The sequence below is a fragment of the Onychostruthus taczanowskii genome, unplaced genomic scaffold (genome assembly GCF_017590055.1).
Source record: "Onychostruthus taczanowskii isolate IOZ18803 unplaced genomic scaffold, ASM1759005v1 scaffold30, whole genome shotgun sequence".
NCBI classification, from domain to species: Eukaryota; Metazoa; Chordata; class Aves; order Passeriformes; family Passeridae; genus Onychostruthus; species Onychostruthus taczanowskii.
In genome coordinates this window covers 2,008,605-2,024,110 of record NW_024500350.1, presented here as the reverse complement: position 1 = coordinate 2,024,110, position 15,506 = coordinate 2,008,605, and the positions used below count along the sequence as shown (strand labels likewise).

The 15,506-nt window shown below is 48.2% G+C and overlaps 1 protein-coding gene across 1 annotated transcript in view; it reads left to right on the top strand.

The window, feature by feature from the left end:
- MYO15B (myosin XVB) overlaps positions 1 to 15,506 on the top strand; it is a 31,759-nt gene that overhangs the window by 2,997 nt on the left and 13,256 nt on the right. The window contains exons 6-21 of the mRNA XM_041409373.1: positions 5,427 to 5,484; positions 7,006 to 7,136; positions 7,241 to 7,345; positions 9,073 to 9,308; positions 9,389 to 9,567; positions 10,227 to 10,299; positions 10,730 to 10,936; positions 11,028 to 11,107; positions 11,299 to 11,396; positions 11,579 to 11,666; positions 12,996 to 13,106; positions 13,351 to 13,445; positions 14,136 to 14,357; positions 14,827 to 14,923; positions 15,257 to 15,356; positions 15,417 to 15,475. Of these exons, the coding sequence (XP_041265307.1) occupies positions 5,427 to 5,484; positions 7,006 to 7,136; positions 7,241 to 7,345; positions 9,073 to 9,308; positions 9,389 to 9,567; positions 10,227 to 10,299; positions 10,730 to 10,936; positions 11,028 to 11,107; positions 11,299 to 11,396; positions 11,579 to 11,666; positions 12,996 to 13,106; positions 13,351 to 13,445; positions 14,136 to 14,357; positions 14,827 to 14,923; positions 15,257 to 15,356; positions 15,417 to 15,475 (1,939 nt within the window). The remainder of the gene's footprint in view (positions 1 to 5,426; positions 5,485 to 7,005; positions 7,137 to 7,240; positions 7,346 to 9,072; positions 9,309 to 9,388; positions 9,568 to 10,226; positions 10,300 to 10,729; positions 10,937 to 11,027; positions 11,108 to 11,298; positions 11,397 to 11,578; positions 11,667 to 12,995; positions 13,107 to 13,350; positions 13,446 to 14,135; positions 14,358 to 14,826; positions 14,924 to 15,256; positions 15,357 to 15,416; positions 15,476 to 15,506) is intronic.

Here is a 15,506-nt window from a genome sequence, read left to right as displayed (position 1 = left end):
CCCAGCAGGGAACAGGAAACTGAATGGTCCTCTTAGGCAATATCCATGGAATCCTCATCCAAAGAGTTGCCATTTAATACCTTTGATTAATTCTACGGTAAATTAAGGGAAGGAGATTTTGTCAGCACCTTGCTCCCTTGTCCAGATTTTATAAGTGAGTTGGTCAGGGTCAAAGCCCAGACCTCGGTGGGCACTTTTAAAGCCTGTTTGGCTGGTTTGTGGCATTTTCCGTACCACTTATGTCCTGGGGATGAAAGTGTATTTATCAGACTTGTTGACTTCTACAGTTCACTTTATGGTGGGCACTTTTAAAGCCTGTTTGACTTGTTTGTAGCATTTTCTGTACCACAACTTATGTCCTGGGGATGAAAGTGTATTTATCAGACTTGTTGACTTCTACAGTTCACTTTATCACTCAGCAGCCTTCTTCTCTCAAATCAAGAAAATCATTAGTGGCTTTAGATGAAGTTTCATGAGACAAATCCAGACAATTCTAGGCAAGTTCCTAACAGCTGTGAAACACTAACTTCCTGATAAAAACCAAATCCCTCTGTTAATTCTCTCCATTTGTCCTTGTTTGCTTGGCTGGATTTGGCCTTTAACATGCAGGAGGAATACAGCCAGGAGCAGTTATCTTGGATTCCTATTTCTAAGATGTGCAGTGAGTCGTGCCTGGATTTCCTTACTGCAAAGCCCCATGGCATCCTGTGCATCCTGGATGACCAGACATCCCTGACTCAGGTGAGAAGCTGTCAGCCTCTCATGGGATCCCTTTCAAAGGGTGAGGCTGTTTTCCAGAATGATTGCACAAGTAGTCAATGTTTTTACCTTCAGTTTAAGGGTGACTTCTCACCTTTGCTTCTTGTCTCAAGTACTAAGGAGGCATTTTTAGCACTTCAGATTAACAGGAGACTCCAGCTCCAGGCTACTGTAGCATGGCCAAGTCCTTTGTATACCCAGCGTTCCTGGGCTTCTACTTTTGCTGCCTGCTAATCTTCATCACTCCCTGATGGCTTGTCCACGGCAATGCATCCATCTCTGCTGCTTGCACCTGTGCCTCCTGCCCTCCCCAGTTTCCTTAGCAAGAACCCTTAAAGGCTACAAAGGGATAAACCAGCAGTTTTTATTATTGATCAGCTCTGGCAGAAGCTGCTGCTTCCCTCGTGGGTCAGCAGCTGCTGCCTTTGCCCGGGTGTTTCTGAAGGAGACGGGCAGGAGAGACGATGGCGGCCGAGGCAGAGCTGGGCCGCGGTCACTCTGCAGAGGAAATTCCGCTGCCTCCTGCAGCGCCGGTGCCTCCGTGTCCTCCAGGAGAAACTCGTGCTCAGCCAGGCCCACTTCTGAGCTTACCAGGCAAGGTCAGGAGCCAAGGGACAGCCAAGGGACAGCCCTTTGGCCTTGCCAAGGGACAGCCAGGTGGGGATGTCCAGGCTCCTCCTCACGTTGGCTCCCGGCCTGCTCCGCGGGTGTTTGGTTTGTGTGGCTGATGTGTCCCTCAGCAGACAATTCTGTTCTCATCCTCTAGGAAGCGTTACAGGAGGCTGAAGAAGACTTTGGTGCAATTTAAAACGATGATTGTAATCTCCAGACCTTTGATTCAAAGGAGGAAGCGCTGCCAGGTAACAACAGAGCAAGGTGTACAGGAGGGGCTGTTTCTGCCCTAAGCAGAGCGAGCTGGGGACTGGGTGAGGCCAGGGCAGAGATGCCTTTGGAAGGTTTGCTGGGAGTGAGGTGAGGTGTCCTTGCCCAGTGAGGTGTCCTTCACCCTCTGTCTGACATAAATGGAGTCAAATGAAGGAACCAGAGAGGCTGGAGCCTTCTCTCTCTAAGTGACATGCACAATTGGCACAGGTATTGCAAACACAGCTGATTCATGGGTCTGGCTGTGTGAGCCAGGGTGGGGATGATGCCTTAAGTTTTATGTTTTTCAGATCCTGTACTGCATTAGGGTATAACTCTGAACTCCATATATAGTGTTAGTTAGCTCTCTTCACATTTTGGTCGGACAAAACAATCCTTCCAGGCCTGAGAACCAAGGTCGCCATCACAGCTTCAGGCCTGAAAAGTATAAACAAAAGTGAATTGAGGGAAGCAAAGTGGGGCAATGTGACTTCATTACCTGAAGCTGTAATTGGACAATTATCCTCTGATATGTCAATGACCAAACTTACATCTGTCTGAAAAGCTCATGACCATCATCCATCTTGGGTGAAGCCTCTGCCAGGCCCCTGCACTGCCCTTTAATAAATGCCTACTTTATTCTCTAACTCTGTCTAGCCTCCCCTGCACTGCCCAAGGTGTATCTGTTGAAGGCCTTTAATAAATGCCTACTTTATTCTCTAACTCTGTCTAGCCTCTGTTCTAGGCAGCCTCTCCAGGCATCACTCCAGGCTGCCCTGTGTGAGACAAGAGCTAATTCCATCTGTGGTTTTCAGAGCTGCTGCTCTGCTCAAGCTGTAACGAGTCATTCATCTTGCTTTTTTTGTTGCCCAGTTCCATTACTGATGGTGACTGAATTGCAAGATTCTTTCAGTCTACGATGATCCTCCCCTGATCCCTTACAGCTGCCTCAGGCTTCTCAAGCCCTTGGCCTCTTGGAAATCAGCTGGGGTGAGAGCAGGATGGCAGGTTTTTTGAGAAGATGGAAAATAGTGTACAGGGGAGAGCCATGGTTCTGTCCTATGGGTATAATGTATTCTGCACAAACTATTAAAATAAAATTGGGAAATTAAAATATTGCACCTGAAGGGTAAGGGTCATTTCCTTATTATTAAAGGGTCGCTTCCTTACTATTAAAATAAATCTGGAAAGAGGAAATCAGCTTCACTCTTAGAGAAGCAGCAACATCTCATAGCTGTCAGCTTTACAAGGGAAGGACCCAGCACAGCTCCTGGCATGGCTGAGGGCATGGTGGGGCAGAGGGTTAAGGACAGTGGTGTTGATACAGACCTGCAGAGGTGCCTCCTCTCTTGCCATGTCCTGCACAGCATGAGTTTCTATTCTGTTTCTTGCCCTTCCCACTTGGACAAGATCCAGATTTTCTTTCTCCCAGGTAACCACAACGGTGCAGCTCTTCTGAATCTGTTTCTGCTCCTTCAGTGTTTGTTTGCTGAGGTCTCTTTACATGCAGTACCAGCAGCAAAGGTCTCAAAGTTCACCTGCTGCAAAGTTCCTCCTTTCCCCCACCCCGCGGCCCTGCCCTTTAGACTTTAGTTTGTCACTGTCTTTGTCAGCCCAGCCCTCATAAGCTCCCATGTAGTCACAGTGCTCTGCACCACTGACAGGCAGGAGAGAGGCAGAGAAGGAGACAGAGACCCTCCTTCCCCATCTCAGGTGAGTGATGAGGATGGGGAGCAATAGAATGGATGGGAAAGGGCAGAGCTGCGAGGGAGTTTAGCTTTTGGTATCCCTCCCACCTTTCTAAAGGAATTCCTCTCCATGGACAAGTCCATCTGTCCTGTTCAGGCTGTTATCAGGTGCTTTGATGCTGAAGGAGATGGGTGAATATTTCTGGCAGCTGCTGGGTGCCTTTGTCCTGAGCCACATCAAATGCCCAGCAGGGGAAGGTGTGCCAGGATGCTGGGCAGGTGCTGGAGGCTCTTGCTGTTGAATTGTGTTATGAAGGGCAGGAGGTGTTTCAGCAAAGCTTAGGTGTTTGCCTGTGCAGCCCCTTCTCAACACAGTGTTGGGGTCCCAGGAAGACTCTGTAGCTGTTCTGTGATTTTATCTGCTGGAGCAGGACACCATCTCCTGGCCACCCTCAGCATCTGCCCCCAGAATAGCTGGAATTTAATTCATACACATCTTCCCAACCTCTATCCCCTTTTCATCTCCTAACAGCAAGGTTTAGAGGAAAGGAAACAAAGAAGGAGGTCCCTGGCCTGTGGTGACCCAGAGAATAGTCCCAGCCAAGGAATGGTGAGTTGTCAAATGGTCTGGGAGGGTCTGTGATTAAAAAAAATCAGGTTCTCCAGGTGTTCTCCCTCCCTTGTGCCTCCTCAGGCCAGGTTTGCTGGGGAACAACAGAACATCTAGAGGGGGCACACGTGTCTGGAACCTGGTACAGAATGCAGGGTAGATGGTGTCAAGGGCCTTCTAATACAGAAGTATCTCATTAGTTCAGAGTTTCCCATGCTCTGGGCACAGCCAGGCACCATCAACCAGTCCTGAGCCAGAGCACTGTGTTTGCTCACAGCACTGGACCTGGTCTGCAGAGGTGGAAGGAAGATTGTTTTTGGTGATCATCTTCTGTTGTGAGGGGTGGGAATGAGACACTTCTGCATAAATGTATTGACAGAAGCTGATGTAGAGGAAGGGATGTATTAAAGGCTTCATAACACTTTTAGCCTGTATCAACACTTGTAACTGATGCCTTTATTGATGTGTCTAGACTGGACACACATTTGCTGCAGTGTCTATCGAGGGAATGTGAATTGATATTATCCACAATTCTGTATAGATCTGTCAGTAACAACAATAAAAATTAGCCCTGGGTGCTCTTGTGTCACCTGCTTCCTCAGGTGTGGATCCAGAACTGTGGAATTTCACAGTCCACTTCCTGAATGCAGCATTGAAAAGCCAGACTTGAAGTCAAGTATCTTATGAACAAAATCAAACTGATCAAAAATGCTGCAAATATCTCTTTAAGTTTTATGTGGAGAGAGATGTCAGAATAATGTGCTGGTGACAAGAGGCTTTACTATGCAGATCAAAAAATACCCCAAAAAAACAAGAAACCAAAAAAAACCCAAAAGCTCCTGTTTTATGACTTTGGCTTGGTTTTATAGTGCCTTAATCTGAGTAGTTCTGTCTGAAATGCCCTGAGCTAACTCTACATGCACTGATGGTGACACACTGTGTTGTATTGGCCCATCTGCTTCCTACCCTGCAGCAGTGAAAAACCAAGACTCATTGGTCAGATTCTCCTCTGGATTACCCTGGTAGAGCTCTGAGCTTTCTTAGGAACCTCCAGCATATATCAAAGATCAGAAACAGGTCTCATTTTATGCTGCAGCACTTTTGGATTCTGAAAAATCAAAAGAAAACTGTCAGGAAAGTGCAAGAGGAAATGGCCCTTACCCTTCAGGTGCAATCTCTACAGTGCAATATGCCACACTTGATAGGAATGAGAGATGAGTCAAAGAAAGCCAGCTTCCCTGTCCTTCCCCTTGTGGCAGTTGATATTTTATTTAGGAATTGCTCCCCTTCCCCTCCTGTGCTGACCCATGTCACAGCTGTGCTCATGCAATCCCTCCCTGTCTGCAATGGCTCCGAGTGTTGTGGAGGCAGAAGTCCCTGCTTTGGCTCAGATGCTCCATCCCTGTCCTGGCAGCTTTTCCAAGGCAGCTTCACCCAGTCTCAGCTCAGGGGTTTTATGTGCTTTTTTCTCTGCTGGCAGCCAGTGACTGGTTTGTTTTTCTCTCCAGGACGTGGGGCTGCTGGAGATCCCTGCAGAACTTGCAGCCCTCCTGCACTCTTTTGAAGGTGAGAAATCCTCCTCCTTCTCTCCCTTTCCTGCACTGTTTCACTGAGTATTTCCTTGTTTATATCAAAGTATGTCTTTGTTCTCCTTGCTGCCTGTCACTGGGCTGGATTTGATTCATTATCATTGCAGTGTAAACATGATCAAATGGTACCGTGGATGTTGTTTCCTGACACGGTGGGGAGGAAAAGCAACTTGGGCCAAGGGGCAGAACACCAGCTTGAAAATCAATATCTTTGTTAATTTTTCGGCTCTTCTTTTGAGCTGGGCTGGTAGAACTGATGGCAGGGATGGTGCAAAATTCTTTGGTCAAAGTTATGTGACAGCAAACTGCTTAATGAACCCAGGTCTCTGGCAGAGATGAATATCTGGGGTGGAAAAACTTAAACCCATCTTTTACCTACTCTAAAATCTTTAAGGAAATCGAAGGGGAAGAAAATGACAGTTTTGACAATTTCAAATAAATATTTTTAGGTTTCATTAAAAACTATTTCCTCAAAGCGAAGTTTAAAATAGAAGAAAGTAGAAACAGGGGAACAGCTTGATATGGAACAATGTAATAACTTGAGATATAACAGTTTGTCAGTCCAAGGATGTATTAATATAACAAATTGAGTATGTGTTAATTTATCAATTTAGGGATGCACCAATTGGTTTTCAAATCACCAAAATACCACAAAATGCAATAATTTCACAAGCTGTTGATCTGACCCTGAGCATTGTTTTGTGCAGTTGTGTTTCCTCTGTAGCTCTCTGTACAATGTGAATATTCAAGCTGCAAATTGGTTGAGGCAGGATTTGCCTCTCTCTGTCTGTGTGGTGTCAAAGCCAAAGCCAGCTGTGCTTGTGGCCTTCTGTGGGGGACAGTGAGGGAGACAACCAGGCAGAAGAGTCTGGTGAATTGGAGCAGACTGGGCTGGATTCCCAAATAGCTCACATTTCGTGGCAGAGCCCTCCAGGGACTATGAGCTGGTCTAGTGAGCAATGTAAGCCAGAGGGGCTCAGGGAACAGTGAAACTGCTGGAAATGAAAGCTGATGGGATGTAAATGGGGAGGATTGGAGAGCATCGGGGATACAGCTGGAGAGAGGAATGCACAGGAGCTGTGCTGCATTGAGAAATCCCTTCATTTAGTGATGTTTGCTCCTCTCTTATCTGTGAGAAATCCCTCATTACAAAGACCTCTCATTTCCTTGTGGACTGGGCTGTTGTCAGCAGTATCTCTGGATGGGCTCAGCATTTCCTGCCTGCAAAGGCTGCAGAGCAGCCTTGAATCTCCAGGTGTTCCCTGGGGAGAAGAGTCTGAAAGATCAGAGCTGTAAAATCCCCCCCCTGAAGGGAGTTCTTGTGGTCTCAGGGAGGTGAGGCTGTGCCTGCTGTGGCTCTGAGGCAGCAGGGCTGGGCTGGCTGTCCCTGGAGCCAGGGCTGGGTCAGGGGCTCGGCAGGGTGAGGTGCAGCTCAGCCAGGAGCTGCTGTGTGACTTGTTTGTGTTCTGCCACCTCACCACACCTCCTTCCCTTGCAGGTCGACACCAAGCACAGGCCAACCAGATAACTGAGACACAGCCCCCAGAAGTCAAGGTCAAGGATAACCTTTCCCTCCCACCCACCATCAACAGCCATCCCTTCTCCTCCTTTGTCAAATCACACTTCCAGGTGGGAACTCTTTTTATCTCTCTTCACTGCCTCCCCTGTGGGCAAACACACTGGTTTTAGCAACACCAGGAGCAAATATTTCTACCCTTTTTGTTTCTTTGTAGAAGCCAGAATTTGTAGAATTCCCTACCCCTGGTCAGCCTCTGAAGCACCCCTTAACCCGCCTGGATGCTGCACACCAGGAGAGTGCACTTGAGATAAACAAACTGGTAAGAGACATTGTTCTTGACCTTGCTGAGGAACAGGTGGGCACAGACCATGTTTTGATGCCTTTATACAACAAGTTGCTGGTGGTGGATACTGTTCTTAAAATACATGGAGGGCTGGAAAAGCAGAATAAATTGCTCCTTCTAGGAGCAGCCTGACAGAGATTACACACAGCCCCTTAAGGTTGCTGTTTTTGGGGATGCACAGACCAGCCACATCCTACTGGGGTCAAAGTGAATTGCCTGGTGATGGAGCCTCAGAATTTGGCAGGACATATAGGAATAGGACTGCTAAACATTAATATCCCAATATTCCAGACTCAGTGGCAATGATAAGGGAAGTCTGTCTTCTCAACCACTTGCTCATCTATCAGTCATAAAAAAAGTGTCATTTAACCCAGATCTTTTCCATGATGTGGTTTACAGCAGACATCTCGATTGCACCTCGGGCTCACAGATGTGTCAGTACCCAACAGGGGACAGTGAACTGTTGTCTAAAGGCTGGAAAAGGGCAGGGACTTTGTCATCAGGAAAAGTACACCTGGAGCCACACCCTCACTCTGTCGTGTTTGTGTGAAGGGGATGGTGCTGTTTCATCTCTGTGGATGTGAAACATATATTTCTTTGTATTTCTTGTTTAAAATGGTTGAAAATAGAAAGTATCTGGAGTTTCATTCTAAGTAAATCTGGTCATCTTTTTGGACATTACATGGAATTAAAATAAGCCCATTAAGAAAGTTAATACCTAAAAACAGTCTCTTGTTTTGTCCTTGTGATCCCAATTATAGAAGAGCATAAGCTTCAACAAAATCTTGTGAATAGGATTGTGTTTAAGCAGAACATTATTATTTTTCTAAAGATCAAAGGCAGTTTTTCTTCCTTGCTAATGAAGGAGGAATTTGCTACAAAGAATTCCATGAGAACTAAACAATGACCATTCCCTGTTTTTCTCAGTGAATCTCTGACACACTTGGTACCATTAAGTGTTTTCAGAAGTATTGTTATGCTTAAATACTCTTTCCAAAGCTGTCCATTTTAGGAAAAAAAAATTGTGATATATTGAAGTATAGACGATGAAAGAAATAATTCTGTACCTAAGGGTGATAAATACAAACTAAAGAAGCATTGAAGATGTTGATATGCATAGTCTTAAATGCTTAAGTTATGCTTAAATGCTCTTTCCAAAGCTGTCCATTTTAGAAAAAAAGAATAAATTTGTGATATATTGAAGTATAGACGATGAAAGAAATAATTCTGTACCTAAGGGTGATAAATACAAACTAAAGAAGCATTGAAGATGTTGATATGCATAGTCAAGAAGCTGAATCATTTCTTCAGTGACTGTGTTGAGACACCACATCCCATAGTACTTGGTATAATATTAACTGTACCAAAGGCTTTTAAGCACTCAGTGGGCTTAGTAAGAAGTATCCTGTGGAAATTTACTTGTGTGTCTAAGCCCTGCCCAAGGGAAAATATTTTGCCCTAGACCAAATTCTGAGTCATACCTCAGAAGAGACTGAAGTCACCCTGACTTTTAGTCAGGATCCAATCTCTCTAAACGTTGCCTCCCAAATTGCCCAGCACTTTGGTAGTGCACAAAAACCTGAGGACAGGCCCCAGTCTGATTGTTGGCTACGGAGGGTCCTGGTGTCTCCAAGTCCTTCCACCACAGGCTGGGACAGAGGGTTACAGCTCCATTCTCTCTCTCTTGCCCCCAATGCTTCCAGATTTTGCGCTTCATCGGTGACCAGAGCCTCCGTGGCTGGCAGGAGGTCCTGCTGGGCAACTACATTGCTGGGAGAGGTTTGAGTGATGCTGCTCTGCGCAATGAAATCTTCAGCCAGGTGGTCGCCCAGACCTGGAGGAACCCGGACACGGAGCGCAGCCAGCGAGGCTGGGTCCTGATGGCCACTCTGCTGAGCTGCTTTGGGCCCTCACCAGCCCTGGAGAAGCCACTGCTGAAGTAAGAGGAGAAAAGGCCAAGGCAGGCTTACAGAGGGGTTGAGAGGGATGAGCAGTGCTACATGCAGTTCCTCCTCCTAGGTTTGTGTCAGACTATGGCATGGAGGGCTACAGCGCTGTCTGCCAGCGCAAGATGCTGACGGCAGCTCAGTGCACAGAGACGGAGCCTGCGCCCTCTCGGGCTTACCCTCCCACCCAGCTGGAGTGGACAGCAAACCAGAGGAGAGGGAAGATGGTGCTGGATGTTCATACCTTTAATGGTAACTCAGTCTTCTGCCCTCCTGCTGTCTTTTAGTCTCTAAGGACTTTTCCAGTGCAGAAATCAGCATTTGGGAAACAATCCCCTCAACTAATTAATGCTGTTTGCTGGTACAGCCATGGAGGAAACAAGCATCTGAATTTAGACCCAAAACTTGCAAAGTCTGGGCTTGGTGGGACCTGCTTCTCAGGCTGAGGGATGAGATTGTCCTGGGTTTGGGCCCTGCTCCTCAGAGGGTTGTTCAGGCTGTGCATCTCTACAGGGCTGCTATCCATTACAGCCAATGCAGCAGGATTTTGTTGCAGAGAATTTATGCCCTTCTCAAATATTACCTGAAGCTGCCTCTTGAGCAGCCAGAAGCTCTATGAATTGAACACAGAATGTCCCTACTCTGGCTCCTTGTGAGTGGAGTGATCCCCAAGCAAACCAGGACACCGCAGGTTTTTACCTGTCAGGTTGGAAATGCCAGCCTGTGCCATCAAACAGATATTTTGGATGTGAATGTGTCCATGTGGAGCCTTCCATGAGCTTTCAGTCCTCCTTTGGCCCTGCTCAGGAGTGTGTGAGACTTTCCAGCTGGGCTCTGCCTGTGTCCCATGTGGGTGTTGCTTTGGGTCCTGCCAGGGAGGCTGTGGGTACTGACTTTGCTCTCTGTGCCAGAGGAGAAGTTCTCAACTGAGGTGGAGTCCTGGATGACTGGGGAGCAGTTTGCAGCCTGCATCCTGAGTGCAAGGTACTGCCAGAGGATGGGATCAGGTCTGGGGGTGTGTGAGGGGCTGTCACCAGCTCTAAGGTTCAGCCTGGTTTGGTCTGCAGGCTGGGGTTTATATGGTCATGTGTAGAATACTCATTTCTTGCCCACTCCAGCCTATGCTCCCTTCTTCACCCTTAACATAACCCTCAACCATAAACAATGGGCTTTTTTAAGAAGAGAGGAACCACTGATGTGATCTCTGAGAGCAGCTTCAGAGAAAAAAAAATTGATAAAAAGGACAAATCTTGAATGATTCTAGTTTTTTTTCTAACCCTGGGCACTTAATAGTTGATTCACACCCTAAATCGAAAGGATTTAAGCCAGGATAGACAAGGCAAGAAGAAACTGAATATAATGTTTTCCTTCCTCTCCCTTTCCCCTGCCTGCCTGGACACCTTTCCTGTCCCAGGGGCTGTGACAAGAGCACTCGAGGGTGGTCTATCTCCATGTTCACTGGCAACACATGGCAGGACCTGCTGGGCTGTGACTTTGTGCTGGACCTCATTGGAGAGATGGAGGAGACCAGCAACTTCATTAGCTCCTCCCGGGCCCCCACTGAGTACCCCATCACTCCAGAAAGGGACAGGAGCATCCTGCAGTCCTCTGACCTGGACATGTGAGCCACCAATTCCTCCTGCCTCACCACTTGTGGCCCTGTCACCCACCTTCCAGCACTCTGATCCTTATCTCATTTTCCTCTTCAACAGGATCCCTCCTGCTCCAGGTATCCAGGCCCCTGCCTTCCCCCCACCCAGCCTGCCTCCAGAATTTACTGGTCTCCATCCAGGTGAGCTTTAGCCCAGGACTGTGGCTGACACTGGGAAGGGCCAGATGGGCCCCAGCCGGGGCATCAGGGCAGAGGGGGAGTCAGGTGATTCTTCTTGTTGTAGAGCTCCCCTCTGAACCATGACTAATAGGGACTGGAGGCAGGGGAAGGTTTCTTACCTGCCTTGTCACCAGACTTCTCTCTGCTCCCAGATCCAAGATTTAGAGATGACCTGAGGAACCCTGTGGGCTTGGATCACTATGTGGATGATCTCTTCAACCCTGTGCTGCATCAGAGCTCCAGAGGATCTGTAAGTGCCCTGATGTTCCCTCCTGCCTTCTCTCTGCAGCTCTCCAGTCCCTGTGAATCCTGCAAGTTTTTCCTGCCTATTCACTGTCCCTGCTCGGCTCAGACACGCCTTTGAATGTCTTTCCCTCTGGGAAGTCTGTCTCTCTGAGCTCAAATAACTGTTTTGGTCTTCTTTTGATGCAGGATATGGAGAACAGGGAGAATCTCACCAGACGCATGAAAGGAGGTGGGAAGATCGGCCCCACACAGAGAGGAATCTTTCCTTCTACAGGTCTGTAAGGGCATGGGGACACCTGGGACTACATGACCTTCAGTGAGCACAAGTCAGGGAGCCCCTTAAATGCTAATTATTGCGTGTTCAGCTGGTTCATGCAGAGCACTGGGCTTTAGCACAGGCTGCACTCCTCACTCCCAGGTGAGACAGATGCCTTGCAGAGGTGTTAGATAAGGGAATTGCTTTGTTGTGCTTGTAGTTTCTCTTTCGAGCTGGCCTTGGGGTCAAGGCAGCAGGTAGCTTGCTTCTGACCCAGGCCACCTCTTCCATAGACAAATATTTGTAAGCCATGTATTCACCTGCTATTGACCCTACGCTTTCACAGAACAGTTGGTGCCTTTATCAGGGGCGGTTTTAATCTTTTTTACTTCCTTACAGAATTTCCCATAATCTGTAGCTATTCCTTGGTTTAGTAACTCTGAACCCTGAAGAGGTTCTGCTTTGTGTGTTTGGTTTCTTTGCTTTTCCTCATTTCTGTGGAGCTGAGACTCTGGCATTTGCAGCAGGGTGGAGTCAAACACCAATCTATTAACGGCACTGACAAATCTGAATTTGCATGGGTAGGAACACACCCAGCAGTCTCAGAAAGGTGGGGAATGTCCAGTTCAGTCATTCCTGAGACAGGGACTACTGGCTATTGGAGAGGCTCTGGAGCATGACAAGCCCTGTTACAGATCACTGGCCTGAGGCCAGTTTGTCACTTGCGTGGCTTCTTGGATGAATGAGGTGTATGATGGTCATCCCAGGGCCATTCTCACTGGTGAGGACATAATGATTCAGTAGATTTGTGCTGTGTGCTGACTCCTCAGCTGAGTCTGACTCCCACACCCTTTGCTCTGCTGGCTTCACACTCAGTGGGGTTTGTTTGTGACCCCATATGGGACTTGACTGCTGGGAGCAGAGGAATTCCTTTCTCCCCACAGCTCCTCCCCATGACACACAATGCCATCCAGGCCAGGGCTCCTTGTTCATCCAGCCTTGCCACCCACTGCAAACACACCAATGTGACAGTCCCAGCCCCAGAGATCTTTGTCCAGTCCCCAAGAGAAAACCTCTGTAATCATACACAGGCAGGAATTATTTACAAGCTTAATCATGAGGAATGGTGGTGTCCAAAGCTAGGCTGCAGAAACAGAGTCTGGATACTTCTGTTTAAAATCTGGCAGGCCACACATTTTTCTTAGTTTTCCTTTTTCCACCTGAGTTTTGCTGTGTCCTGCTGTGGTTGGTGCATGTGGAGAGCACCAGAAGTGCTCTCTGGGGCTGCTCAGGATATCCTCATTTGGGATTCTCCAAAGCACTGTGCACTTGGTCTTTTGCCTCTAGGCTTGTCTGGAATGACTCAAGCACCAGTTTACCAGCCCATGCCCTCCATGATGGGGATGCCAGCAGCCATGCCCATGATGCCAGGGGTTGGTGGGGTTGCACCTATGCCAGGTAATAGCAGTTTCTGAAACTGCAGGGGGTGGAAGGGGGCTGTCAGTGAAGCCTGTGCATTTCAGTGTCAGGTTGTTGGTGGGGTTGCGCCTATGCCAGGTAATAGCAGCGTTTCTGAAACTGCAGAGGGCAGGGGGTGGAAGGGGGCTGTCAGTGAAGCCTGTGCATTTCAGTGTCAGGTGAGGGGCTCAGTGGGGAATGTTCACCTCTAGGATTTTGAAGATGTGTGTGTTGTCTTCCACAGCCATGGTGATGCCCCAGCCCATGGTTCCAGCTGTAGATCCCAGCCAGCTGGCAGCACAGCAGCAAGCCTTTATCAACCAGCAGGCCATGCTCATGGTGAGTGGAAGGGCCCCAGGAACTGGGGAAGAGCCACACGTTGGTGTGTGTGCCTTGGAGGGGGAGCCCAGCTCTCCTCCTGTTTGGGCCTGCTCTGTGTCATTCTCTGCTCACGTGCTGGGGTGAACTCTATTTTAATCCCCACTATAAAGTGGGCATTATTTAAGACTGGAAAACTGAGAACCCTCTTTTTGCCCCTTTGTGTCCATGGGGACACTGAGGCATCATCAGTGAGTGAAGAGCAGAGACAGGAGCAGGCTCTGAGAAGATTCAGCTGTAGATCCCATGGGGTTTTAAGCTGGGATTTGCTACAAATACAGGTCTGCAGTGTTCTGCTTTCTGTGCAAAGCTCTGTGAGTGCATGGCAGTCCCAGGCTGGCAGCTGAGCCTTTGGGGGGTGTTAGGAGCTCTGCATCCTTGGCCAGGTGGGAGAAGACTCCCTGGGCATGCCTTGTCCACACACTGTGAAATTTGCCATGCACTATGTGGATGTTTTGGGACTGATTAACAGTGAAAAAACAGGACAGGCTGTGACTCAGGTGGGAGAAGACTCCCTAGGCATGCCTTGTCCACACCATGCACTATGTGGATGTTTTGGGATTGATTAACAGTGAAAAAACAGGACAGGCTGTGACTCTTGGCTGGGTTTGTGTAGCCTAGAGCTCATGGACATTGCAATTCCTTCCCCAGGCCCAGCAGATGACCCTTCAAGCCATGAGCATTTCCCAGCAGCAGCAGCAGCAGGAGCTGCAAAAGCAGCAAAAGGCCCTTGAGAACTCAAGGCAAAGAGTCTCCAGCCCAGCACAAGCCTCAGCCCCAGCCACTCTCCCAAAACCCAAGAAGCCTTCCAGCAGCCAGGCTGCTGCAACACCATCAAGGTCTCCAGAGCCACCAGCCAAGGCAAAAGAGCCGGTATGAGAAACAAGCAGGGGTGGATTTGGTTTGAATTTCGTGTTTGGTGTTTGCTCTGCATCCATCCGTGTGTGGCAGAGGAGAGCAGAGATTTGTGCTTCCTGATGGTACTGAGGCCTTTCAAATTCTGCTTGCTCAGTCTTTAAGGATCAAACCTCAGTGGCTTTTGCTCTGTGGAGGTTTGGCTGCAGGGTTGGCCAATTCATTTCCAGTGAAGCTGAATTTTTCCACAGAAGAATTAATTACTCTGAGTTCTTTATCTTCCAGCAAGCTGTGTTGGGCCTCTAACATAATCCCCCTTCTCTGTGCTTGGCTGAGGGTTCCTTGTGTTAGAAATTGACCTATTGGGCCACTCCTGGATGTGGACAGGTTCTAGATCAGATTGAGACAAAATCGCTCCTGAGCTGAAGGAGACTGCAGAGGTACTGCTGGCTGGTACTAACTTAAACAAGTAGTGCACTGTCTGCAGGATTATGACTACGTGGAAGAGGAGTTCTCCAGCAGTGAGGATGATGACTGTCCTCGGGAAACCTTCCAGCAGAAGAAAGAGTACTTCCAGAAGATGGGTGAGTGTCTGCCACTTTGGGAATTTCACTCATCACAACACCTTGCTCTGCAGCCTTCCTGGCATGCCCAGCTGTTCTTGTCTCCCTGTCTGGAATCCAGCTAATCCCTGCAGGAGCTGCTGGTGATGTGTGTACAGGAGTTTGGGGTTCTTGCAATTCAGATTGTGAGCTGTACTGGGGCCAGTTTTCTAGAAATCTCTGGGCATGTGACTGCCACATCCTCCCTCACTCTAGAAAAGAAGTTTTTGCTGACTGAGGCAAGAGTGAGAGCTGTGCCATCTGTGCCAGGTTTTGGTGTGGCTTAGACTAGCTCAAGTTCCCCTTTCTATGCAGGAGAGCAGCGCATTCGAGTGAAGAAAGTCAGACCTAGCAAAACTTGGACTCCTCCAGCAAAACCCCAGCCAACAGAGGAGGAGGAGGAGAAAAGAGAGGAGCTGGAGAAGAGGAAAAAAGAAGAGCTGGAGAAGAGGAAAAAAGAGGAGCTGCAGAAAAGGAAAGAAGAGGAGCTGGAGAAGAGGAAAGAAGAGAAGCCTGTCCCTAAACCAGAGCCAGGTAAGATGTTGTGCAGTGGACACTCCAGCAG